Source organism: Myxocyprinus asiaticus, chromosome 3, assembly GCF_019703515.2.
Source record: "Myxocyprinus asiaticus isolate MX2 ecotype Aquarium Trade chromosome 3, UBuf_Myxa_2, whole genome shotgun sequence".
Taxonomy (NCBI): Eukaryota; Metazoa; Chordata; class Actinopteri; order Cypriniformes; family Catostomidae; genus Myxocyprinus; species Myxocyprinus asiaticus.
The window spans coordinates 14,604,371-14,627,759 of NC_059346.1; the positions used below are offsets into that span (position 1 = coordinate 14,604,371).

Sequence of the window (23,389 nt, forward strand, 5' to 3'; positions counted from 1 at the left end):
CCCTCCAAAAATTGGCCCAATGACCCATTGTAGGTGCCTCACTGTAACCTCGGTTTTTGCTTTTTTTTTTTTTTTTTTTTAAAGAAAAGAGAGGCCGAGTCTAAATAATTTTTTTGTGGTAATCAACATGATGTCACAAATGCTGTCGATTGAGCTTAACTTGTATTGAACCTGGAATAATCCTTTAAAATTTTGTAATTTATGCACCACATGCTTTACCAAATGGAATCACAAAAATAATGACTGTTTTGACACTTTTCTGGGAAATTAACTTACAAATACTTAAAGGTTATAAGTATATAGTATTGTTTATTACATGGAATATTTTATAAGTCTTACTTATAGTTGTCTCTGCATATTAAGATGGGATAGGAGAAAGAACATTTGTAACATTTTTAACATAGGAAAAAAAAAACTTTTTTTAAGGATATTTTTACTGTAAACTTTTTTTTTTTTTTTTTTTTTTTTGCAGTATTTATTATTCTCTTTCAGTTTTGAGCACAAACTCACACACATTCAATTCATAGTATCAGAGTACTTGCAAATAATAAGCCATCTACTCCTGGGGGCAGAGTTAAATCAATGTTAGTCCAGCACTGGCAAACAACTAGCTATTGCACTATAATTCTCTTTCTTCTTCGTCTCATCCATCTTTATTTCTTCTTCATTTCCTTCCTGCATCGTTCTCTCACTTTCTCCTTCCTGCATTTCTCACCTGTGGTCTGTCTCTCTCATTCTCTCACGTAGAGGAGCGTGCGGTTGGGTGCTGAGCCGCTTAGGTTCTGCTGTGGTTACAAAGGTGCTGACGGTGACACTTGCTGGCCCAGACCATGCCCTACTTACAGAGAGAGAGGAAAGAAGGAGGGTGGGTAGGCTAAAGTGTCAGCAGTGTGAGGTGCTCAGTGCTTAGATAAACTCCAGTGGGATTAATGGCCTAGTTAAAGTTGGAGCTAAAGAGGATTAGCCTCCTCGGAGAGGTGGCAATAGATCCAGTATGTCCTTCAGCGGTGGAGGAAAAGGAAGAGAAGGAGGAGAAGGGAGAGGGGGAGTTCAGAGGTTGCCACTAAATATGTGGGGCATGCAAAAAACAGTCATGTCTTGCAGGGTGAGATGATGCACAATGTTTCCCTAACACCAAGGAGGTGGAAAATTACGGTGAAGACAAGGGCAGTGTAGCAGCATTCTTGCAAATCATGACTCAAGCATGTGATTTGATTTGGACCATTTTCTGCCAGTCTCCTACAGTCACAGTTGTCTCTTTTCAAGTTTGAGGGCATATTTGTGCATGTGGATTAGAAATTCTTGGCTTATTGTTGTGGCTTAGAGTTGTGACTTTACAGATCTGGTTTGAAAATGACAAATTTGCATTCTGTTTCTACTAACAAAAAAGTACCAAGGTACTTCCATATGTTGTTGTTGTTGGTTTCCCGTAACCATGTACTCATGGTAGCATCATGGTATTATTTTAACTTGTACCTTAAAACACTAAGTTATATATCAAGGTATGAAATTACTGCAGACAGTACATTTTCAGAACATAACCAACATATTAAAAATACTAATAATTAAATAATAAAGTCTAATAGCAAGACTAGTTATTGACTGTGTGTACACGTCATATTTGCAAGTTTTAAACGGTTGATGTGTTTGAACCACAGTTAACGCTCTATCTCCATCTGGTGGTCAACCGGAAAACTAAAAGATCCGTTAAGAGCTGTTGAATATTCTCATTCTTTTGCTGATGAAACTTTTTTTTTTTTTTTTTTTTTTTAGAACTCTGAACATAACCAGAACAAAAAGATCTGAAGTTTGAACGGTATGTTTTTGGTGGTATTTCATCTTATTCAGAAGGAAAGCTCTGCACTGAATGTGTGAGACTGCATTAGGTAAAATTCAGTTCATAACGCCAAACCGACATTGTTCTGAAATGAAAGACTGTTCTGAGGTCCAAATGATTCAGACTACCATTTACAAAATGTACATAACGTACTATAGTTACTATCGTAAAACCGTGATTAATTTAGAATGAGATCTAAATGCATTCTAATATAAATATTTGTCAATTTTGTTTTTATTTATTTTATGACAGTGCCACGTGGCTAATTTGGGTCAATGTGATGCTCAGATGTTCATTTTTTTTTTTTTTTTTTGTCCAGTTCTATTAAATTATTTAAAAATGCATTTTTAAAAAAATGCAATTCAGCTTGAACACACGTTTTCAATTTCCGAGTTCAAAGTAATTTTGATATTTGTTCTTGGGCTTAAAATAAAGAAATGTCATGTGGTGTAACCTTCCTCAAAAGCTTTCTCATTAAAAGCTGAAATTCTTGAAAAAAGAAATGTTGGCATAAGTAGTGCAGAATAATCGTTTATTAATATTTCTTAAAGGTGCACTCAGTAACTTTTGTCTTTGTGTCATCTTGGACTTACACTGACACCTAGCGGCTTGGATGCAGCATCATTTAAAACCAATAGTTTTCAGTGTCAGATGCCATTGTGCAAATGTAGTATTCACAGTCAGCCATGATTACTTTAATCAATGAGTAAAAGTGTCAAATAACAGGACGATTACTGCGATTAAGCAAGTATTATTCGGCAGGGTATGTGATTCTAACACTATGCTAATGGGCTGCCCCCATGTGCTCTCCATATAGAATAAATCAGCTTTTATAAGGTTACTGATATAACTGGAGTCTTCATTTTAATGTGAGTGCTCATAATTTCCTACATATATTGCAAAATTACAGTTCATGTCTTTCAGATATTTTGACATTTTTACATGAAAAGGTGCATTTTATTCAGGTCATGTGGTGTAACCCTGAGCAAACTTGATATTCTTGACTAAAAAAAATAATAAATACCTTGAAAGATGTGTTTGAAAATGTATTTGAATTTAATGATTAAGTTGTGTACACTTGCATGTATTCAAGGTAGAGGGAAATTAATTTAATACCTTTTACTTGATGGTTACACAATGACATTTTTAAAGTCATTAAATCAAATTTTGCAATCAAAGTTGCAGATTCAGCTATAATCTGGAGTGATTGAGGAACTGGAGAATTATGGCACAATTTGACTCACCAGTTTTGATCATCATTGTGCCAAACACTTAAACTGATGTTGCTCCAAGGGGGACTTTCCCTGCAATTAGTGTACAGCAAGTTGTTATGAGTTGTCTGCAAAATGTCATCTAACTAAAGCACTCTGACAGTGTTCTGCAAAGCAACAAGCATGTTAAAAGGCTTCCTGAAAAAGACTGAATGAGTAGGACTGGCAAGCCTTATGCTCTGCAGATTATTAAAATACTGGTTGGGTTATGTGGTTTCATAAAGGTAATAACTGAAGTATTACAATTCTTTCCATTAAACACTGCTGACTTAATGAAAATTATTCCTTTAAGAAAAAAAGAAGATTAAATAAAATACAAACAAGAAATACGTTTATAAAACTTCTTTTGAAAATAAGACAAAGCTGCTCCTTGAGATGGTTAAGAAGGGAGGGGAATTAATCTCTCTTTATTGAGGATTTTAAAAAATCCCTTTGTGTTGTAACAGTCAGTACATCCAGTCTGGGACATAAAAGTTGTCTTATCAACAGCAGCACCAACAGCCTAACATACTGGCAAGATAAAGAATATATTACCATCTATTTCTATACAATCCTTTTATACCTAATCTACGTAATACTTTTAGCGTAAAAGATATCTGATAAAATATAAAGAATATTTTAAATAGAATGTGAAAAAAAGGCCTGTAAACAAAAAATAGATACAGGGCCCTATTCCAGTCCTTTATAAATCTGCTAAATCACACTGTGGACATCAAAAACAGCATTAAAAAAAGAACTAAATGCTTTCAAATGGTCAGTTTCTTGCTTTCTTTAAAAAAAAAAAAAAAAAAAAAAAAAAAGGCAGAATTACTTTATCAAGTATTTGCACTGAACTACAGCACACAGATAATGTCTTTTGCACTTTGATAAAACACAGTATATACAATGTACACAATAATACATACAGAACAGAAACTGAAGGTAAAGGAAGTTTTCCTACAAAATGTGGTGTTTTGTTCCTTTACCTGTGAAAATACTATTCACTTTCATTTAAAGCATCACACTAATTAAATCCAGTGTCACACTACTGCCAGCATACTGAGGTGAAGATAGCATTTTATTGAAGTCCGGCATGGTGCACACTACTGGTGTGGGTGCCACATCTGCTTTCTGCATGACCTTTATTAGAAAACAATGGCCAAATCCAAACACCTTCTCCATTATGGGTGGGCCATATAACCAAAGAATATTATAACAATATGATTTTTCATTAAAAAAGATCAAACTGATTATTATATCAAGGCACATTAAACTAAGGTAATTTGGCATGATTATTAATTAAAATCTAACCTTTTAGCTCTTCATCTACAAAAATGCCTCATGCTAGATTTGTCAGTAGGAAGCAACAAAGCAGACAGAGGCTAACATGTCTGAACCTAGGCCAGAGACCTTGTGGAGTGTTCTGTTTTTCTGCATAAGTCTAAATAAAAAAGCTGCGTTTATAAAAATGCATCGCACACTCCATGAAAAACACTACTCTGGATTATTTTAACAAATCTCTGACACATTTCAGATTTACAAAACCAAAGTGTCCCTGAGTGTCTCATGGGCCCAAATATACATGTAAAAATGATCATCACTATCATCATCAAAACTAACAGGATACTTTTAAAACTCAGGATATATATGGACAGAAATGTTCTTGTATGCATCCCAATAGTGATTAAAAACTCTAGAAATTCTGACATCTTGAATAATATACATAATTGTCTGCCCTGTAAAAACTGTTTCAAGGGTTTGTGGCCCTCTATAGACCTGCTTTAGCTTTCAGACTTATGTCTGTGTCTGCCTGTGAGTGGCTCCATCTCTATGACATGGTCTCTGGGGCCCCTGTTCAGTTCAACCACTCTTGGGACGACCGTAGACCAGCGATCTGTTGGTGTAATGGAAAGAAATTGCATTTGTTAGATTCTGTAAGTATGTGCATTTATGAGAGTCTGTGCATCATACAAACCTCTTCGAAGACCTCGCCCTCCCTGCGTTTGTTCGTAATAGTCTTTCTGGCCAGGATCCTCATTAATGATCCCTAGATTTTGATTCCAGTGGGACCACTTCACCTCGTCAACTCTAAAGCATGAAATATGTAGGGCCGTAGCTCTGGTAAATGACTTGATGAATTGGTTTGGCTGTAATTTTAAATGCAGAGGTTGTAGCTATACAGTACCTGAAGCACCAACGTTTGTCTGGTGTTCCATCCAAGTTCTTGCCCACAGTCACCATCTCTCCAATCCGGAAGGACCTCCGCAGACACACAGGGAAGGAACGCTCAATATCCAAGATAGTGGTTGCCCACTGATGAAAAAAAAGGGAAATGACAAATTGGTTGGAGATTTGTAAATGCTATATATTGAATAAAGAGTCCTTTAACCAATATATGGTGCTTTTTATTCATTTTAGTCAGAGCTTGGAAGTATGAAACCATCAACTTTCATTGCATGAAAAATGAAGTCTGACATTATGCCTTACATCATCTTTGAAAATAATACAGGGTTGGAATGGCATGGGGGTGAGTAAATGACAACAACAACTGTTCCTTTATGTGACTATATTTTTCATCTTTACTACAGACCACAACATTCCACCTTTCATATACCACTCACCTGTAGTTTCCAGATCTTCTTGCTCTCTTTGGACACCTGTCCCACTGTCTCCCCCATCAAAGCGATTAACATGTTGAGTAACAGGACGAAGGTGAGAATAATGTAGGTGACTAGGAGAATGAGGAAGACAGCAGGGTACTGTGCGCCTTTGAGCATGCTGTCCAGCTCTCCTATGCCTATGGTCAGCTTAAACAGGTCCAAAAGGAATTCACTGAAGGTGTTCGCATCTCTGCATTCTGGATATTTGGGGCACGCATCCTTGCATGTCTCCTCATCAGGACAGATGGTCAGCAGTGAAACTAATGCTGTTGTCAAATGCAAGTTGAAATGGTCGGTCACAAATTAATAAGGATTTTCCCATTCCTAACAATGCAGATTCCTTCAATTTGACCTTTTCATGAAAGCAATAACAATGTAGGTCTGTTCAGTGAAAACCAAACAAACTCGGGTTTGCTAATAGGATGAAGGCATGAAGAGAAATGAAAACTGTACACATTACCTGATGCATAGCCAATCATGAAGAGCACATACACCAGCAGGAACCGGAACAAATCTTTGATGAGAATCTGAAAAAATATCCAAATAGAATACATATGTCAATCTTTGACAATAACAGGCAAGCTATTTCAAGTGTTTTATGTAGTTTCCAGCAGAAAGTTGATAAATATAGTATACACTACACTTTCAGGGATGTAGTCATTACTGCAGAAAGCAGCTTGTTTTGGTCAACTAAGTTGACATTCTGTTGAACTTAACAAGCAGAACTATAGTTCAATATAAAACTTATCACTTAGTTCAAGAGAATAACATACATAATATCAGATGTACCACTGTTTTCTGTTATTGAATAAACAACTTTCTATCAGTGGAAACAGTCTCTAGAGAAACTATAACAAGATAATTTGAATGACACTTAATAAATTAGTGATTATATCAATGGTAATTTAATGGATCCAGCAACTTTGATTGGATTTGATAATATGGTTGGAAATATGGGATTATTTAAAAATAGCGTAGGAGTACTCTATTGGTATAAACAGAAAGATAACATGAGCAAATGTATGGCCGCATTCAAATCAGGAGTTGTCAATGCTATTTACAGAAGGTTAAAATTAACGTAGGAGTAGTCTATTGGTGTATACACTCACTTATCACTTTATTAGGAACACCTGTACACCTACTATTCATGCGATTATCTAATCAGCCAATTGTGCGTGTGGCAGCAGTGCAATGCATAAAATCATGCAGATACGGGTCAGGAGCTTCAGTTAAAGTTCACATCAACCATCAAAATGAGTGATAAATTTGATTTCAGTGATTTCGACCGTGGCTTGATTGTTGGTGCCAGACGGGCTGGTTTGACTTTCTGTGACTGCTGATCTCCTGGGATTTTCACACATTATAGTCTCTAGAGCAGGTGTCAGCAACCTTTTTGACACAGAGTGCCATTTTTTATTTTCCTGGTCAATAGCTGTGCCATTATCTCACTCCTATTTGTGAGTGAGAGTGCATGGGCGAAACAAGTTCAGAAGGACTGTATATTTTTTCATAAATTAAAAATCTGAATGCAAAATCCTACTTGAAAAAGTAAACTGACTTAAAAACCCGGTGGACCTCTAACGTGAACTGCTCTGAGAGCGCTGACAACAGCGTATTTGCGCCGCACATGTACCCAAAACAACATGTCACCCCTCAAGCAGTTTTTGCTGAGCTTTCCTACCGATATCTGGGGCCCCACGCAATTGCGTGGTGGTTAAAACCACTACTGTATGATATAATCATGATCCTACATATTAATTAGGGGCAGTGGTGGCTCAGAAGTTAAGGCTCTGGGTTACTGATCAGAAGGTTGGGGGTTCAAGCCCCAGCACTGCCAAGATGCCACTGTTGGGCCCTTGAGCAAGGCCCTTGACCCTATCTTCTCCAGGGGCACCGTATCATGGCTGACCCTGCACTCTGACCTCAGCTTAGCTGGGATATGTGAAAAAAAGAATTTCACTGTATATGTGCAAAATGTGTGATAAATAAAAATATATAATTTTCAAAGAGCATCTTAAGTGCTTTAATGAAAGAAAACCTGTCCTTTTGTACAAAATGAATTAACACAATTAATGTCACAAATGTGCTTATTTAATTACTTATCACTAAATTGTGTGGAATTTTAAATATTTCTTATATTATGTCATTATAATCATGTAATCACTAGCACACAAGCAATAGTGAGAGAGGAGCAGGCTATTTTATTTATATGAAGTTTTTCGCACCTGCATTTCAATCTACATCTTGATGTAATCCTTTCTCATGATGATGCAGCGTGTTTTCATCAGATGAATTGGAGCCTAAACACTATTAAAGTTGCCATGAAATCAAAATTGACAGTTATTATTTTTTATGGAATGTTGCTGCGTTTTATCCATGTGCATCATAATTAAAAAAAAAAAAAAAAAAGATATGCCCTCGTAATCTTTAATCAAAAACAGTAACGTGCCCGCCCGCTCGCAACGACTTCTCTTCTCTGATGACTTGTTTACTGGCACGAGGGCTGAGCAATGAGGTTGTCCAACTGCCAGACGAGTTGCAATCCCTCCCCTCCAGCAACCTATCACTCACATGAAACAATCGCAGCAATTAGCAAACGAAGACATGGTGGTAAGGTGAATTTTAGATTGCCCCCTTTCCCAAACCCTCTACCCTATCCCCAAAGTACCCTGGTTGCGTGGCCGCTGGCTCGCATTTTTACACTTTTTTAATTTATTAATTTTTTATCTCCTTTTCTCCCAATTTGGAATGTCCAATTCCCACTATTTAGTAGGTCCTCGTGGTGGGGTGCGGTTACTCGCCTCAATTCGGATGGCGGAGGACCAGTTGCCTCTGCTTCTGAGACTGTCAATCCACGCATCTTATCACGTGGCTCGTTGTGCATGACACCGCAGAGACTGCATGTGGAGGCTCATGCTACTCTCCACGATCCACGCACAACTTACCACGTGCCCCATTGAGAACAAGAACCACTAATCGCGACCATGAGGTGGTAACTGCATGTGACTCTACAATCCCTAGCAACCAGGCCAATTTGGTTGCTTAGGAGACCTGGCTGGAGTGACTCAGCACAAATGTTTACACTTTGAAGGAGGAGGAATCACAGAGAATTTGCGTCTGTGTGCGAGGCATTTTACCCAAGAATGCTTCAGGAATTTTAGACAGAACGAAATGGGGTTTGTCAAAGTTCTGCACTTGGCAGACACGGCTGTCCCATCTGTATACACAGTTGGAACATCAAAGAGTATGAAGGTAAGCAAAACTAATTAACTAGCTTACTAGAAATAATCATATAACCATTTTAGGTAGAGATTGTTAAATGGCGTTATGTTTTGTATGTTATATCAGTCCGACAGCCACTTACACGGGATGTGGGCTGCCAATGTCCTGCCAAACCTTTGAGGAACATTGCAGTTCAAGTGGCTTGTTCCACTCCAAAGCCAAAATGATGGAGTAAAGGCAAAATTATATGCTACTAATTGTGTAGTTTTCTCATGATTTGTTATTGGGAGTAAACAGTTCTCTTTTTTTGTGTTTTCACTGGTTTGAGCTTGATTTGTGTGTTGAAATTTCAGCGGTCCAGGTGAAACCTTTGGGCCTCTCTGTTGGTGTGTCCTACAATACGGAGGATCTTGGCACCATCCTCAATCCTCCATTTATAACATCTACTCCAATCAAAAGAGAGTGCGGTTGAGAACAACGAGACCTCGTCGAGTACAATAAAGGAGTCGACAATGTTCGATTCCTCATCCGAGCCTGATGTCACTCAAGAGGACAGTGAAAATTAAGCCTACAGTGGCATGCAAAAGTTTGGGCACCCCTGGTCAAAATTTCTGTTGCTGTGAATAGTTAAGTGAGTAGAAGATGAACTGATCTCCAAAAGGCATAAAGTTAAAAATGAAACATTTTTTCAACATTTTAAGCAATATTAGTGTATTATTTTTATTTTGTACAATTTTAGAATGAAAAAAGGGAAAGGAGCACCATGCAAAAGTTTGGGCACCCCAAGAGATTTGAGCTCTCAGATAACTTTTACCAAGGTCTCAGACCTTAATTAGCTTGTTAGGGCTATAGCTTGTAATGGCCAGGTGATGCAAATTTCAAAGCTTTATACATACTCTGACTCCTTAAGTCTTGGCAAATCAAAACCCCTGTTTGACTGCAAAAGACCTTAAGGAAGATTTAGCAGACTCTGGAATAGTGGTGCACTGTTCTACTGTGCAGCGACACCTGCACAAATATGACCTTCATGGAAGAGTCATGAGAAGAAAATCTTTCCTGCATCCTCACCACAAATTTCATCATCAGAAGTTTGCAAATGAACATCTAAACAAGTCTGATGCATTTTGGAAACAAGTCCTGCGGAGTGATGAAGCTAAAATATAACTTTTTGGCCGCAATGAGCAAAGGTATGTTTGGAGTGAAAAGAACACCTCTCCAACTGTTAAGCACGGGGGATCGATCATGCTTTGGGCTTGTGTTGATGCCAGTGGCACAGGGGAACATTTCACTGGCAGAGGAAAGAATGGATTAAATTAAATACCAGCAAATTCTGGAAGCAAACATCACACCATCTGTAAAAAAGCTAAAGATGAAAAAAGGATTACTTCTACAACAGGATAATGATCCTAAACATACCTCAAAATCCACAATGGACTACCTCAAGAGGCGCAAGCTGAAGGTTTTGCCATGGCCCTCTCAGTCCCCGACCTAAACATCATCGAAAATCTGTGGATAGACCTCAAAAGAGCAGTGCATGCAAGACGGCCCAAGAATCTCACAGAACTAGAAGCCTTTTGCAAGGAAGAATGGGCGAAAATCACCCAAACAAAAATTGAAAGACACTTAGCTGGCTACAAAAAGCTTTTACAAGCTGTGATACTTGCCAGGGGGTGTTAAAAAGTACTGACCATGCAGGGTGCCCAAACTTTTGCTTCGGGCCCTTTTCCTTTTTTGTTATTTTGAAACTGTAAAAGATGAATATAAAAAAAGTACAATTGCTTAAAATATTTTAAAATCTTTAACTTTAAGCCTTTTGGAAATCATGCCATCTTTTGCTCGCTTAGCTATTCACAGCAACAGAAATTTTGATCAGGGGTGCCCAACCTTTTGCATGCCACTGTATCTTTGTGTGTGTGTATGTCTTTTTTATTTTATTTATTTATTTGTGGAAGGGATGGATTGTTATTGTACCTGCAGGTGAGGGTGAAAGGTTTGTGTGAAATCTTGCTAGCTGCCTTATGGAGCAACTACCATGACAGTTTCTCATAGAAATTTAAAAAATGCTTGTAAATGTGAGGGCATCAAACTGGTCCCCATGTTTTATAAGGTACTTTCAGCCCTGTGTCTTGAATGTATGTGTCCCAGGACATTTTTTAACCATCAAAAGGCTTTCCTCTTGCCAACCATTTTGTGGCACTGGAGGTCTGAACAAAAAACAATTTTGCAAACAGCAAAGCAATCTGGAAAGGCCATAGTTCTGGGTGGTGATACGAAAGCCGATTCACCAGGTTTGTGTTATTTTGGATTGATATTTTGCATTTAATTGTTCAAACTTGAAGCTAATATTCATGCTGTCTATAATAGACACTGATCTGGAAAATCTTGAGTGATTACAAAATTAAATTTTAGCAAAGAACTAGAGGCTGGTACAGATACATAGTACAAACAGGTATCTTGTCACTTATTCAACTTTTTAAAGTTGTACCATTAAAAACAACTGTATTATTTATTTCATTCTCTCTTAAAGGACACTGTGCAAAGTACGGTAACTACGAGACTCACGATGCACGTGCAAGCCATTCGCGCAACACAAGCCGATCAATTATTTAGCCCTTTTCGGTGAATCGCACCTAAAACTTTATTTCCAGGTTTAATTTATATTTTTTAATAGACTCAGATTTTTTAACCCCACGATGTGGGTTGATGTTTTCTCATTTAACCATTTAATGTTAATTTGAGAGTGACCATGGTTTAAGGAGGGTGTACCTGTATGCTGGGTTGGAAATCTCAAGGATTAATAGTGGTGTTTCCTTATTACACCATGTGTTGTTCTGAAAGCTAAAGAATCAAATGAAACACGGAATGTATGCTGTCATCCACGCAGCCTGACCGCATCAAAGTCGGCGCGTTGACTCGCGCGATTAACCGAAAGTGAAGTCCTGCTGGCTCATGATGCGCGAATGGCTTGCACGCGCTGCACGAGTCTGTTGAGTATACTGTAGTCTCGTCACATTTTAACTTTTTGTTTAGTTTCCCATTCAGTTGATGAAAACACGCTGCATGATCATGAGGAATGATTACATCAATATGTAGATTGGAATGCAGGTGCAGAATTTATATAAATAAAATAGTCTACTCCTCTCTTACCGTTGCTGGCAGTGATTGCCCCTACATGCCATAGTGTTTACTCAGAATGGTGCCAAAAACATCCAGTGAGCGGCAGTTCTGTGGACGGAAATGCCTTGTTGATGAGAGAAGTCAACGGACAATGGCCAGACTGGTTAGAGTCTGGCTACAGTACCTCAGATAACCACTCTGTACAATGGTAGTGAACAGAATAGCATCTCAGAATGCACAACACATCGAACATTGAGGCGGATTTTTTTCAGAGTCCAGCCGAGTCCATGGCATTTGTGATGCAATGAAAAAAAAATTACAAAACAGAAATGAACAAATCTCTGTCTGCATGCAGCTGTAACACCCCTGATGTCGTAGCCAGAGTTGTTTCACCATGTTTAAACAAGCACATACAGACATGCATGCGCACAGTCACACTCATCAGTCAACCAATTTGCTTGAATGTTACTATGGTGACTACTGTATAACATCGATTACCGAGGTGGCTGGCACGACAAATGACAGGTATGTAGTCAATGTACTAGAAACTGAACAAGGCAGTTTCGCACAGGACCGTAAAACAGTAAAATGCCAAAATGGCACGCGCCGTTTGTGCAGCCAAGACGGGGCTGGCATCGTGGTTTCATCGTGGTTAAGAACTTCAAATCAAGAACTTCACTGAGTCAAGTCACCCACATAATTTCTCTCACAGTTGACTAAAAACAGCATAACGAAATAAAAATACAGAAAAAGAATATTCATATTGGATATTAAGTTTTTTTAGGCATAATGATCAGTGTTGTCAGCTTGAACTGGTCCATAAAAGTTTCATGAATTCAATAATTTTTATTGTTAAAGCAGACAGCAACTCTAAACATATAAACAGCACCTACAGTATTTATTTTTGATTTACTATTTTCAAAGCATTGATAAAATATGTTCTTTTACAGCATTTTCCACCATTCATAACATTCAACCATAAACAATAAAATATTTTGGGCAGTGAAATGTTTTGTTTATAATTTAATTATAGACTATAAAATGTATTATTAGATGGTAGAGTTTGTGAATGAAGCTAAACTTCATGTAGCGAGTTGAATTTAGTTGGTTATGACGTTTTTATTTTACATTTTTATTGTAAACCACCGGGAACTTATGCATCTTTTTTTTAGCCTGTATTTCTGACACTTTTGAAGGACAATTCTATTAAATGTACCACTCAATATCATTATTCTTATGAAAGAAGAGTTCAGTTAAATTTTAAATTGAAAATTAAGTAGATATAAAAAGTAGAAACATAATAACCCTAGTTGTAATGACTAATGCGGATTTCACTTTTTTTTGTCTATGTTTGAGTGGAGGGGAAACAGCAACAAATAATTGAAAATGTCAACAGAACGTAATAAAAAGTGTGTTGAAGGACAGTTTTGTCTTCATACACCTAAAGTGTATGCTTTTATTCTGAAACCACTTTGAAGTTTGTTCAGCAGGATACTTATCGTATAATGTGTATATGAAAGTGAGGTGTTTTTGTTACATTTATATTGACATATTATTTTTCTTATTTGTGAAGTTTAAAATAAGCTTAATATATTGATGTTGAGTTTACGGTTACGATTTTAATTCAGATTCATGAACAGACTCATTCGGACTCAACTTGGACTGTTATGGGCTCGGTCTGAAGACCAACTCCGCCCCTTTTGGACTTTGACTCGACTGTTTAAAGACTCTGACTTGACTTAGACTCGACTAAGTTGGACTCAAACCAGACACCAGACCATAGTGTTCCTAATAAGGTGCTAAGTGAGTGTATATAGCTAGAAATAAAAAATACAGACTTGAGAATATTATTTTATTTCTGAGGTTTTAACTGATTCACTGTTTGAAAAATATAACTGACAATTTCAGTTAAACATCTACCCAGACAAATTAAATGGAACTGGTCCCCAACCTGATCTTTTCATACCTTCTGAATCATGATGCTGTAGGTTCCAGTGAGTTTAAGGCCTCTGGTGAAATAGAGTGTGTTCATCCAACCTAGTGCTAGAGCAAACACCATCACGGACACGTAGGCCTCAATTCCTGACAAGTATAATGCTGCAGCCACCAGAACCAACACAGAGTAGATGAAGCTATGGAAATAACAGAATGATCACTAGGAAATGTACTTCTCATTCAGTAACTCATAAGGTGTCCATTTACTTACAGTTGATACTGTTGACTGCTGATAAATGATCAGTTCAAAATACACTAGACTAAATATATTGTGGGCTCTGGTGGCTTTATTATGTTCTAGTCGGTACAGAAGTGGTTCATTGGGTTCAACTTTGATTCTTACTAAGCAAGACTGTTTCAATATGTTAGATTTGCTTTTTACATTTAAAATGCCTCTGCAGTTTAGCAATGCCACATATTAATTATAATTAACATAAACATATCCGTAAACTGCAGTCATCTTTGCTTGGATAGTGCTGTTTTTACACAAAGAGATTAACTATTAACACATGCCAAGAAAGAGGTTGAGAAATTAATTAGACAGCTCAATTAAAAGGAGAAAATCGCCTTAGGGAAAGACATAGACAGTAAAGGAAGGCACAAAGAAAGGGACTGAGTGTCTTACTAGAGGAGCTGAAAGGATCCATCAATAAATAAAGAATTCACCCCCGGGCACTTCTTCAGGAAAAGGTCCTTAATCTAAATCAGGGGAGAAAACCAAGAAACTCTGCTAAAAGATATTTTGTGCACGTTAAAGTGAGAAGATAGGACAACCATGAGAAAACAAAAAGAATGTGAGTGTGAATTTGGGTGCAAGGATATAGGAAACATATACTGGTGTTCTTTCAGCAAGCTAAGAGTGCACTTCTAAATGAAAAACACTATATTACAAATATTAGGCTATTGTGTACTGTACTGTAAGTATAGCTTACATTTGTTACGAAGAAAAAGACTCCAGAGGCCACAGTTATGATCTCTCCTGCCAAACGCAGCTTGTCTTCTGTAGTATTGTAGGTATATGGGGGCTGTGAAAGGACAAATAGCTTAGAAATCAACTACAGATCAGGGGCCTAATTTAAACAATGTATGTATGATCAGATTGATCCTAAATTCCTTGGACTGACAAGCATGTGTACAAAAGTTTTTTGGCCAGTGCACACAGACTTAATTTTTTTACTTTTAGTGTTGCAAATACGAAATGTCAGACACTGACTGGCTGAATTTATTAATTAGTTTACATGACCAAAAATATTCTGATACAAGTCAGAACGTGATCATATTTAGATTATGTATGTGTAATATAAATGCTTTATTTTAGATATCCGCTGTAACAGAATATTATTTACAGCCCTATCTGCATGTTTCCATAATAAATACATTTTGAGACATACGAGATAACAGTCAGGTTTAATAAACAATATGTAATATATCAAGCACATATTTGGAGTGAAGAGAGATGACAGTTTACAGCCCTTAGACACAGCTATATCAATGTACAGAAAATGGTTGAAAGCACCGCAACAGTATCATATATAAAACTCACTAATATTTTTTTCATCAAATCATCCTTCAGCCTCTTGTCTGCTGTTGAGGACTAAGGCTGGGCGATATGCAAGAAATATGTTAACGATATTTTTATTTTTTTAAAATATCATGATATCCATTTACATCATCAACCCCCCGGCCGAGGGATCGGTGAACATTCTTGCTTTATTAATTTTGCTTTAAGAATTCAATTCATTTATTGAAACATGAAAAACATAAACCAAAGATATTTATAAATAATAATAATAATTGAGATATAAATACATTTTAGGTTCAAGGTGAACTTGTTTAGGTTGTATACACATGTATAGGCTATAAAGTGAACCTGCAGAGTTGTTTTCACAATGCATGTAAAGCGTGAACTGCTCCGTGAAAATAAAGTGAACTAAACTTCGAGCACATCCTGAGATCGTCTGAGGTCATTTGCATCATTCTCATAGACGACACTATTCTTGCAAACAGTTTTCAGATTACAGAAAAGAAAGAGTGTGAACACTTTACATGCGTGTGTTCCACAAGACATGCTCCCGCAGCACGCCTCGGAATATATAAATATATAAATAGCCGTCAGAGATGCGCATCGACAGCTTTTCTTTGATCTGTTCTTCAAAATACAGTATTTGGCGACTTTCCAGCTCCTTGGTTTTGTAATCTCCCGATATTGTAGATCATCGTCTGTCAATGAGTTTCGCAATCGGCATCGGGATATTTGTAAGATATCGTCAACATCCGATTACATCGTCCTAACAGCCAGCCCTATTGAGGACATAAATAAAAACTAATGATTTGACTAAAATACTAAAATGCAGCAAAGTCAATGGGAAGAGCGAACAGAAGACAACTGCCTTGTAGACTATGAATATTTCATTATATGTAAAAGAGCATAAACCTCTTTTTGGAATTAACATTTAGTAAGAATATGGACATTGATTGAAGAATGGTGTGGATTTACAGTAAATGGTCAATGGATTTATTATTAATGAAATTAATAACTGATGATGAGTTGTTGAATAGGCTACATTATATGGGCAGAAACCGGTAGCTGCACTCACTTTTTTAGAAAACATTGCCAACTGCACAAGAATTTTCCATATGAATGAATGAATGAATGAACGAATTGATAACTTATGCATGTGCTTTTATTGTATTCTGTCTCACCATATTAGGATATTTGTGGGCATTCTGTAGGCAGATTCCATGCACTTGTTCATGTACGCATGATTTTAAGATGAATTGCTATTTATAAAGTGGGACGCATTTAGGAAAAATGTTTTAATACCTTATGACAATTGTTATATGTTCACATTTAAGATAATTTAAAGATTAACTTTATTAATGAGGCTGCAGTTTATTCCCAGAATTTCTGAAAAGAACAGCTTACACTAACATTAATTTCAATCACTGCACAGAGAAGCCACTGTATTCATATGACAAACATGCACACCCATATGCACTGTACTCACTTTTCCCACCGATGGGCGATAGTAGGCCACGAGGGTGAAGACAACCATGGTAAAAAGATAGGAAAACACACTGATGTAGAAGGTCACAGCAGCAAACTTCTGCCACTTGGCCCTCAGCAGCTCATTAATGGGTTCCACTGCCAGCATCTCATGCCGATTCTGAGGTTAGAACAGATGGAACACTTGAGAGAGTTTACAACACTGAGGCACCCATGCTTTCCTTTAATTCATTGTTCATTCAAACAGTGTATAACTTGAGCACAGTTTTTTGTTTATGTATATGTGACTAGTGTATATACACTGATCAGCCACAACATTAAAACCACCTGCCTAATATCGTGTTGGTCCCCCTCGTGCAGCCAAAACAGCGCCAACCTGCATCTCAGAATAGCATTCTGAGATGTTATTCTTCTCACCACAATTGTACAGAGCAGTTATCTGAGTTACCGTAGACTTTGTCGGTTCTTTTTTTTTTTTTTTCACCCAATTTGGAATGCCCAATTCCCAATGCGCTTTTAAGCCCTCGTGGTCGCGTAGTGATTCTCCTCAATCCGGGTGGCGGAGGATGAATCCCAGCTGCCTCTGCGTCTGAGACCGCCAACCCGCGCATCTTATCACGTGGCTTGTTGAGCGCGTGTGGAGGCTTCATGCCATTCATCGCAGCATCCACGCTCAACTCACCATGCGCCCCACCGAGAACGAACCACGTTATAGCGACCACGAGGAGGTTACCCCATGTGACTCTACACTCCCTAGTAACCGGGCCAATTTGGTTGCTTAGGAGACCTGGCAGGAGTCCCTCAGCATGTCCTGGGATTCAAACTAGCGAACTCCAGGGGTGGTAGCCAGCGTCTTTTACCACTGAACTACCCAGGCCCCGACTTTGTCGGGTCTAACCAGTCTGGCCATTCTCTGTTGACCTCTCTCATCAACAAGGCATTTCTATCTGCAGAACTGTCCCTCACTGGATATGATGCTATTCTGAGATGCGGGTTGGTTTTGTTTTGGCTGCACGAGGGAAACCTACACAATATTAGGCAGGTGGTTTTAATGTTGTGGCTGATCGGTGTATACTATATACAGTATATACAGTTGGAGTCAAAATTAGGTCGAAGTCATTAAAACTATTTTTTAACCACTCCACAGATTTCATATTGCTGTTGATATTCAAGTTGTTTAGGACATCTAATTTGTGCATGACACAAGTAATTTTCCAGCAATTGTTACAAACTGTTTCACTTTTAATTGACTATAATCACAATTCCAGTGGGCCAGAAGTTTACATACACTAAGTTAACTGTGCCTTTAAGCAGCTTGGAAAATTCCAGAAAATGATGTCAAGCCTTTAGACAATTAGCTTCTGATAGAAGGTGTACTGAATTGGAGGTGTACCTGTGGATGTATTTTAAGGCCTATCTTCAAACTCAGTGCCTCTTTGCTTGACATCATGGGAAAATCAAAAGAAATCGGCCAAGACCTCAGAAAAACAATTGTGGAACTCCACAAGTCTGGTTCATCCTTGGGAGCAATTTCCAAACTCCTGAAGGTACCACATTAATCTGTACAAACAATAGTACACAAGTATAAACACCATGGGACCACGCAGCCATCATACCGCTCAGGAAGGAGACGCATTCTGTCTCCTTAAGATGAACGTAGTTTGGTGCGAAAAGTGCAAATCAATCCCAGAACAACAGCAACGTACCTTGTGAAGATGTTGGAGGAAACAGGTAAACAAGTATCTATATCCACTGTAAAACATTTCCTATATCAAAATAACCTGAAAGGCAGATCAGCAAGGAAGAAGCCACTGCTCCAAAACCACCATAAAAAAGTCAGACTACAGTTTGCAAGTGCACATGGGAACAAAGATTTTACTTTTTGGACAAATGTCCTCTGGTCTAATGAAACAAAAATTGAACTCTTTGGCCATAATGACCATTGTTATGTTTGGAGGAAAAAGGGTGAGGCTTGCAAGCCGAAGAACACCATCCCAACCATGAAGCATGGGGGTGACAGCATCATGTTGTGGGGGTGCTTTACTGCAGGAGGGACTGGTGCACTTCACAAAATAGATGGCATCATGAGAAAGGAAAATTATGTGGATATATTGAAGCAACATCAAGACAGAGTCAGGAAGTTAATGCTCGTCGCAAATGGGTCTTCCAAATGGACAATGACCTCAAGTATACCCCAGGTTGAGGCAAAATGGCTTAAACAACAAAGTCAAGGTACTGGAGTGGCCATCACAAAGCCCTGACCTCAATCCGATAGAAAATTTGTGGGCAGACCTGAAAAAGTGTGTGCGTGCAAGGAGGCCTACAAACATGACTCAGTTACACCAGTTCTGTCTGGAGGAGTGGGCCAAAATTCCAGCAACTTATTGTGAGAAGCTTGTGGAAGGCTACCCAAAATGTTTGACCCAAGTTAAACAATTTAAAGCCAATGCTACCAAATATTAACAAAGTGTATGTAAACTTCTGACCCACTGGGAATGTGATGAAAGAAATAAAAGTTGAAATAAATAATTCTCTCTACTATTATTCTGACATTTCACATTCTTAAAATAAAAGTAGTGATCCTAACTGACCTAAGACAGGGAATGTTTTCTACAATTAAATGTCAGGAATTGTGAAAAACTGAGTTTAAATATATTTGGCTAAGGTGTATGTAAACTTCTGACTTCAACTAATATATATATATATATATACACACACAGTAAATATGATTTCCATAAATGCCCTCCTACACATTCACAACCACATACATACTTTTAACAATCAGAACATACTTTTAAGTTAGTCATTTAGGAGATCTAACGCAACTTCCAGCATACTTCTTACAGGAACAATCCCCCTTGCCTTATTCAAGGGCACAATGGATTGCTCATTGGCTCGCTCCTTTTGGGGCTTGTAACTAGCTCTGAGCTTTAATCTCTACCAATGGAGAAAAAAAAGCATATGGGGCCATAGCACCCTCCACTTTTTATGTAGTCAATGCATTTCCAAGCCTTTTAATCTCATGTGTGATAACATCACAAAATATGAAGCAAACCTACATACAGCAAACCTTCTATATTTAACTCTTTTCTTATCTTTTCACCTCAATCCTGCTGTTGTAGACAAGTATCTCCAGAACAGAGACTTCTTCTCCGCAGGTATCCAGGGAGGACAGATCATAGAGGTTGGAGTACACAGGTCCATAGGCCCAGTCCTTAAACTTCCTGGAGAGATGACGAGCTTCCTCATCTTTGATCTCTCTCCTGATGATATACTGGAACACCTGAGGAGGAAAAACTGTAGACTTTAGTTTACTTTGACTTACCTGCCATGAATGTATTTCCATTTCACTGTAACACTCTAGCAATGCAAGATTTGCAAAAGGCAGGCTCCTACCCCAATTTTTCCCAGCTTGGCAGCCATCATGAGAGGAGACATACCATCATTGTTGAGGACATTCTCCAGGTTGCAGTCTGGATAGAGTTTGGCACATTTAGTGAGCAGCAAGTCATACATTTTAGTGACAAAACGTGTGTTGTCCCGAGTGTTGTCTGCAATATGAACCAGGGCATGCAGTACTGTGTTTCCCCGGGAGTCCTGCCTTCGCAGATCTGCCTTCTTGTGGCTATTCTCAGTCAGATAGTGCACCATGTCTGGTTGGTTGGTACAAGCTGCGAGTGAGAGGGGCAGCTCACCTGACCAGTGAAAAAACAACACCAGCATAAGACAGTCAGTGCTGGTAAATTCTGAGAAACAACACTTTCAATTGATGTTAATGCTGGTTAGTGCTAGTTTGGTGCTGGTCTAGCTAGTGAATCAGCATATCTAGCAAGTCTAGGCTAAGTCCAGTAAGCCTTCTTACATAGACCAAACAAAAAAGAAATAAGGAAAAATAGATGCTCTGCACTCTGAATTTTTTTTTATTTTTATTTTTTATTTTTTTAGTAACATAGGAGTAATACAAATGTTGTTTTAGCCTTCTTCAGTGCATTTAATAAAATAAGACACTTTCAGAGTGCAGACCATCTTTGTTCTTTTAGCTGATTAAGAAGCCTGGCGAGAACACCAGCATCCAAAACAACAAATGCTGGTGACTAGCTATGCTGGCATTTTAAGCAGGCCTAGTTTAAGAAACATTGAAAAAATAAGACATTTTAGTGGACAAAAAACTCCAGACAACATGATTTGTGGGAAATTAGATGTGATCTAGAAGCTTTTTGATAGCTTTATGCAGTAAATGTCATCGAAAAGACTGTAATTCTATCCCTTACAGCCTTGTTTTCATTCCCGTCAAAAATCATAGATGGCACTACTGTGAATAAGGTCTATCTAACTATGGTGACCAGACGTCCCGGTTAGTAAGTTAAGCCTTAGAGTATTCCTGGTATGTCTTTAATCCATGGGTTAAATATATTTTGTAATGATAACTGCATACAGTATATAAAGTGTGTACTGAACTTGGAACATTGTGCCTGTTGGCTCTTCTGCTGCATTTACACGGAGATGTTCATGCTTGCTGTAGCTGCCTCAATTGTCCAAATCACAGAATGCTTGTAAGCAGCTTCTAATAGCCAATCCTGATGTAGGAGGTGGGACTTGTCGGAATTAGTGGTGGGACTTAGTCACTGCAAACAAGCAGTCTAAAGGCCGAAATATACTTTACGAAAGTACGCAAACGCAGACGCGAGTGCTTTGCCAACACATGGTCCTGTAGCGCCCCTTGCAGCAACGCTGAGAATGCAGCACGTACTTGCGTATGAATTGAGCACTGACACATTTCGCAACGCAACAACACGTGAAATCGAGCTTGCGTAGCAAGGTCCATCTGCGTTCACGTACTTGCATAGAGTATGTTTGGTCCTTAAAGTTCCGAGCGCATGCAGAGGACATACGAGAAAAGAGAACAAGTGAGATCTTGCACATGCAAACATTTATATGAATCTTTGCAAGAAGATACATTGCTTAACAAAACTGAGTTCAAGCGCATACAAAATGACTTTTTGTGCGCTCAAAATATCATTTTGCACATGCAAAATTACTTTTGCGCTCAGAATATCAACTTGCATGCTCAAAATATCATCTTGCGCGCACAGAACATTTTTGTGCACTCAAAATATCATTTTGCACGCTCCAAATAAAATTTTGCACCCGCAGAATTTTGGCACATATATATCTCCATAGTAGGCTCACTGTTTTGTTTATCTGTTGTCAAATTCTTCAGGGCAGTACTAAATAAAAAACAAAATATTTATTTTTTTATTTATTTATTTATTTATTTATTTTACAGGGGTGACAGATTATTTTCATGTCACTTCTTATGGGAACGCTTCCCTCTCATTGATTTGCACGTGCTCAGAGAGCGGTACTGCTAAATCACATTAGCTGTCAGTGCTTTCAGGTTTGCACTAACGTCTCCGGGAAGCTCTGCAGCGAATGACTCCCTTCATGCTCAGATCAGGGGGGATTAAACACTGACAGCCGTGTCGAATACAAATTAAAATAATTTGCAGGTGAATAAAAGAGAGATAGGAACCTCTGGCAGGCACCAGAAAAGATAATCCTATTTTGTCATCCTAGGATTATATTATAATAGTTTTGCACCTTTCAATCAGCTCCAAAGCAGACATCTTGTTTGTTTTGTTTTTTGTTTTGTTTTTGTGAGGGTTCATAAAAAGTTAAGAGAATTTAAATTCTTGGTTTGATTTTTAAATCATAATTGTTTGTGAACCATTACATTTATGATTCCAGTCGTGGAAGGATAAACTAATTCAAAACAATCATACAAGGACTTTAAAGTCAACATGAAACAGCATTCGCAACCAATTTTAAACTTTGCCATGTGACATGTTTTTGAGTAAAAGAGAACACTGAACAAGAAAAAAAAAAAAAGTAGGGTAGGACTTGATTTTATCCATCAGGAATTGACTGGATCATGAAAAGTGAGCATTCCATACCAGAATGGATCCAGACCTGAATGCAAGTTTGCAGCCAAATGTGGAGGGGCCACCCACTTTGAGGAGGCTTTTTAACGGTCGTGTCTAGAAGGGATCCCTCTCTCGTCAATCTCACGAGATTCTTACACACCGTTAATTTGAAGTCACACAGCAACAAGGCAGCTTGTAAAAGATTATTTTAAATTGTCCGTTTTGATGAACAGTCAGTTTTGATGATCAATTCAAGCTCTAAAATAAATATTTCACATAATATATTTGATAACTTTAGCTCTACATCTATTACTTTAGATCATTAGATATTGTCGGTCACTGGAGAAGTACATCAATCAGCTCAACTGATGAGAAGC

General features: G+C 38.0%; 1 protein-coding gene across 3 annotated transcripts in view; it reads right to left on the reverse strand.

Annotated features, from left to right (window-relative positions):
- Positions 1-3,475: 3,475 nt before the first annotated feature.
- The window catches only part of LOC127418579 (transient receptor potential cation channel subfamily V member 4-like), a 46,205-nt gene continuing 26,291 nt past the window's right edge, over positions 3,476-23,389 (reverse strand). For all 3 annotated transcript variants that reach the window (XM_051659212.1, XM_051659205.1, XM_051659221.1), the window contains 11 exons: positions 20,485-20,783; positions 20,192-20,371; positions 17,090-17,248; positions 15,014-15,106; positions 14,707-14,780; positions 14,053-14,218; positions 6,208-6,274; positions 5,709-6,013; positions 5,273-5,400; positions 5,063-5,175; positions 3,476-4,981 (listed from right to left, as the gene is read on the reverse strand). In XM_051659212.1, the coding sequence (XP_051515172.1) occupies positions 4,869-4,981; positions 5,063-5,175; positions 5,273-5,400; positions 5,709-6,013; positions 6,208-6,274; positions 14,053-14,218; positions 14,707-14,780; positions 15,014-15,106; positions 17,090-17,248; positions 20,192-20,371; positions 20,485-20,783 (1,697 nt within the window). In that variant the 3' untranslated portion in view covers positions 3,476-4,868. The remainder of the gene's footprint in view (positions 4,982-5,062; positions 5,176-5,272; positions 5,401-5,708; positions 6,014-6,207; positions 6,275-14,052; positions 14,219-14,706; positions 14,781-15,013; positions 15,107-17,089; positions 17,249-20,191; positions 20,372-20,484; positions 20,784-23,389) is intronic.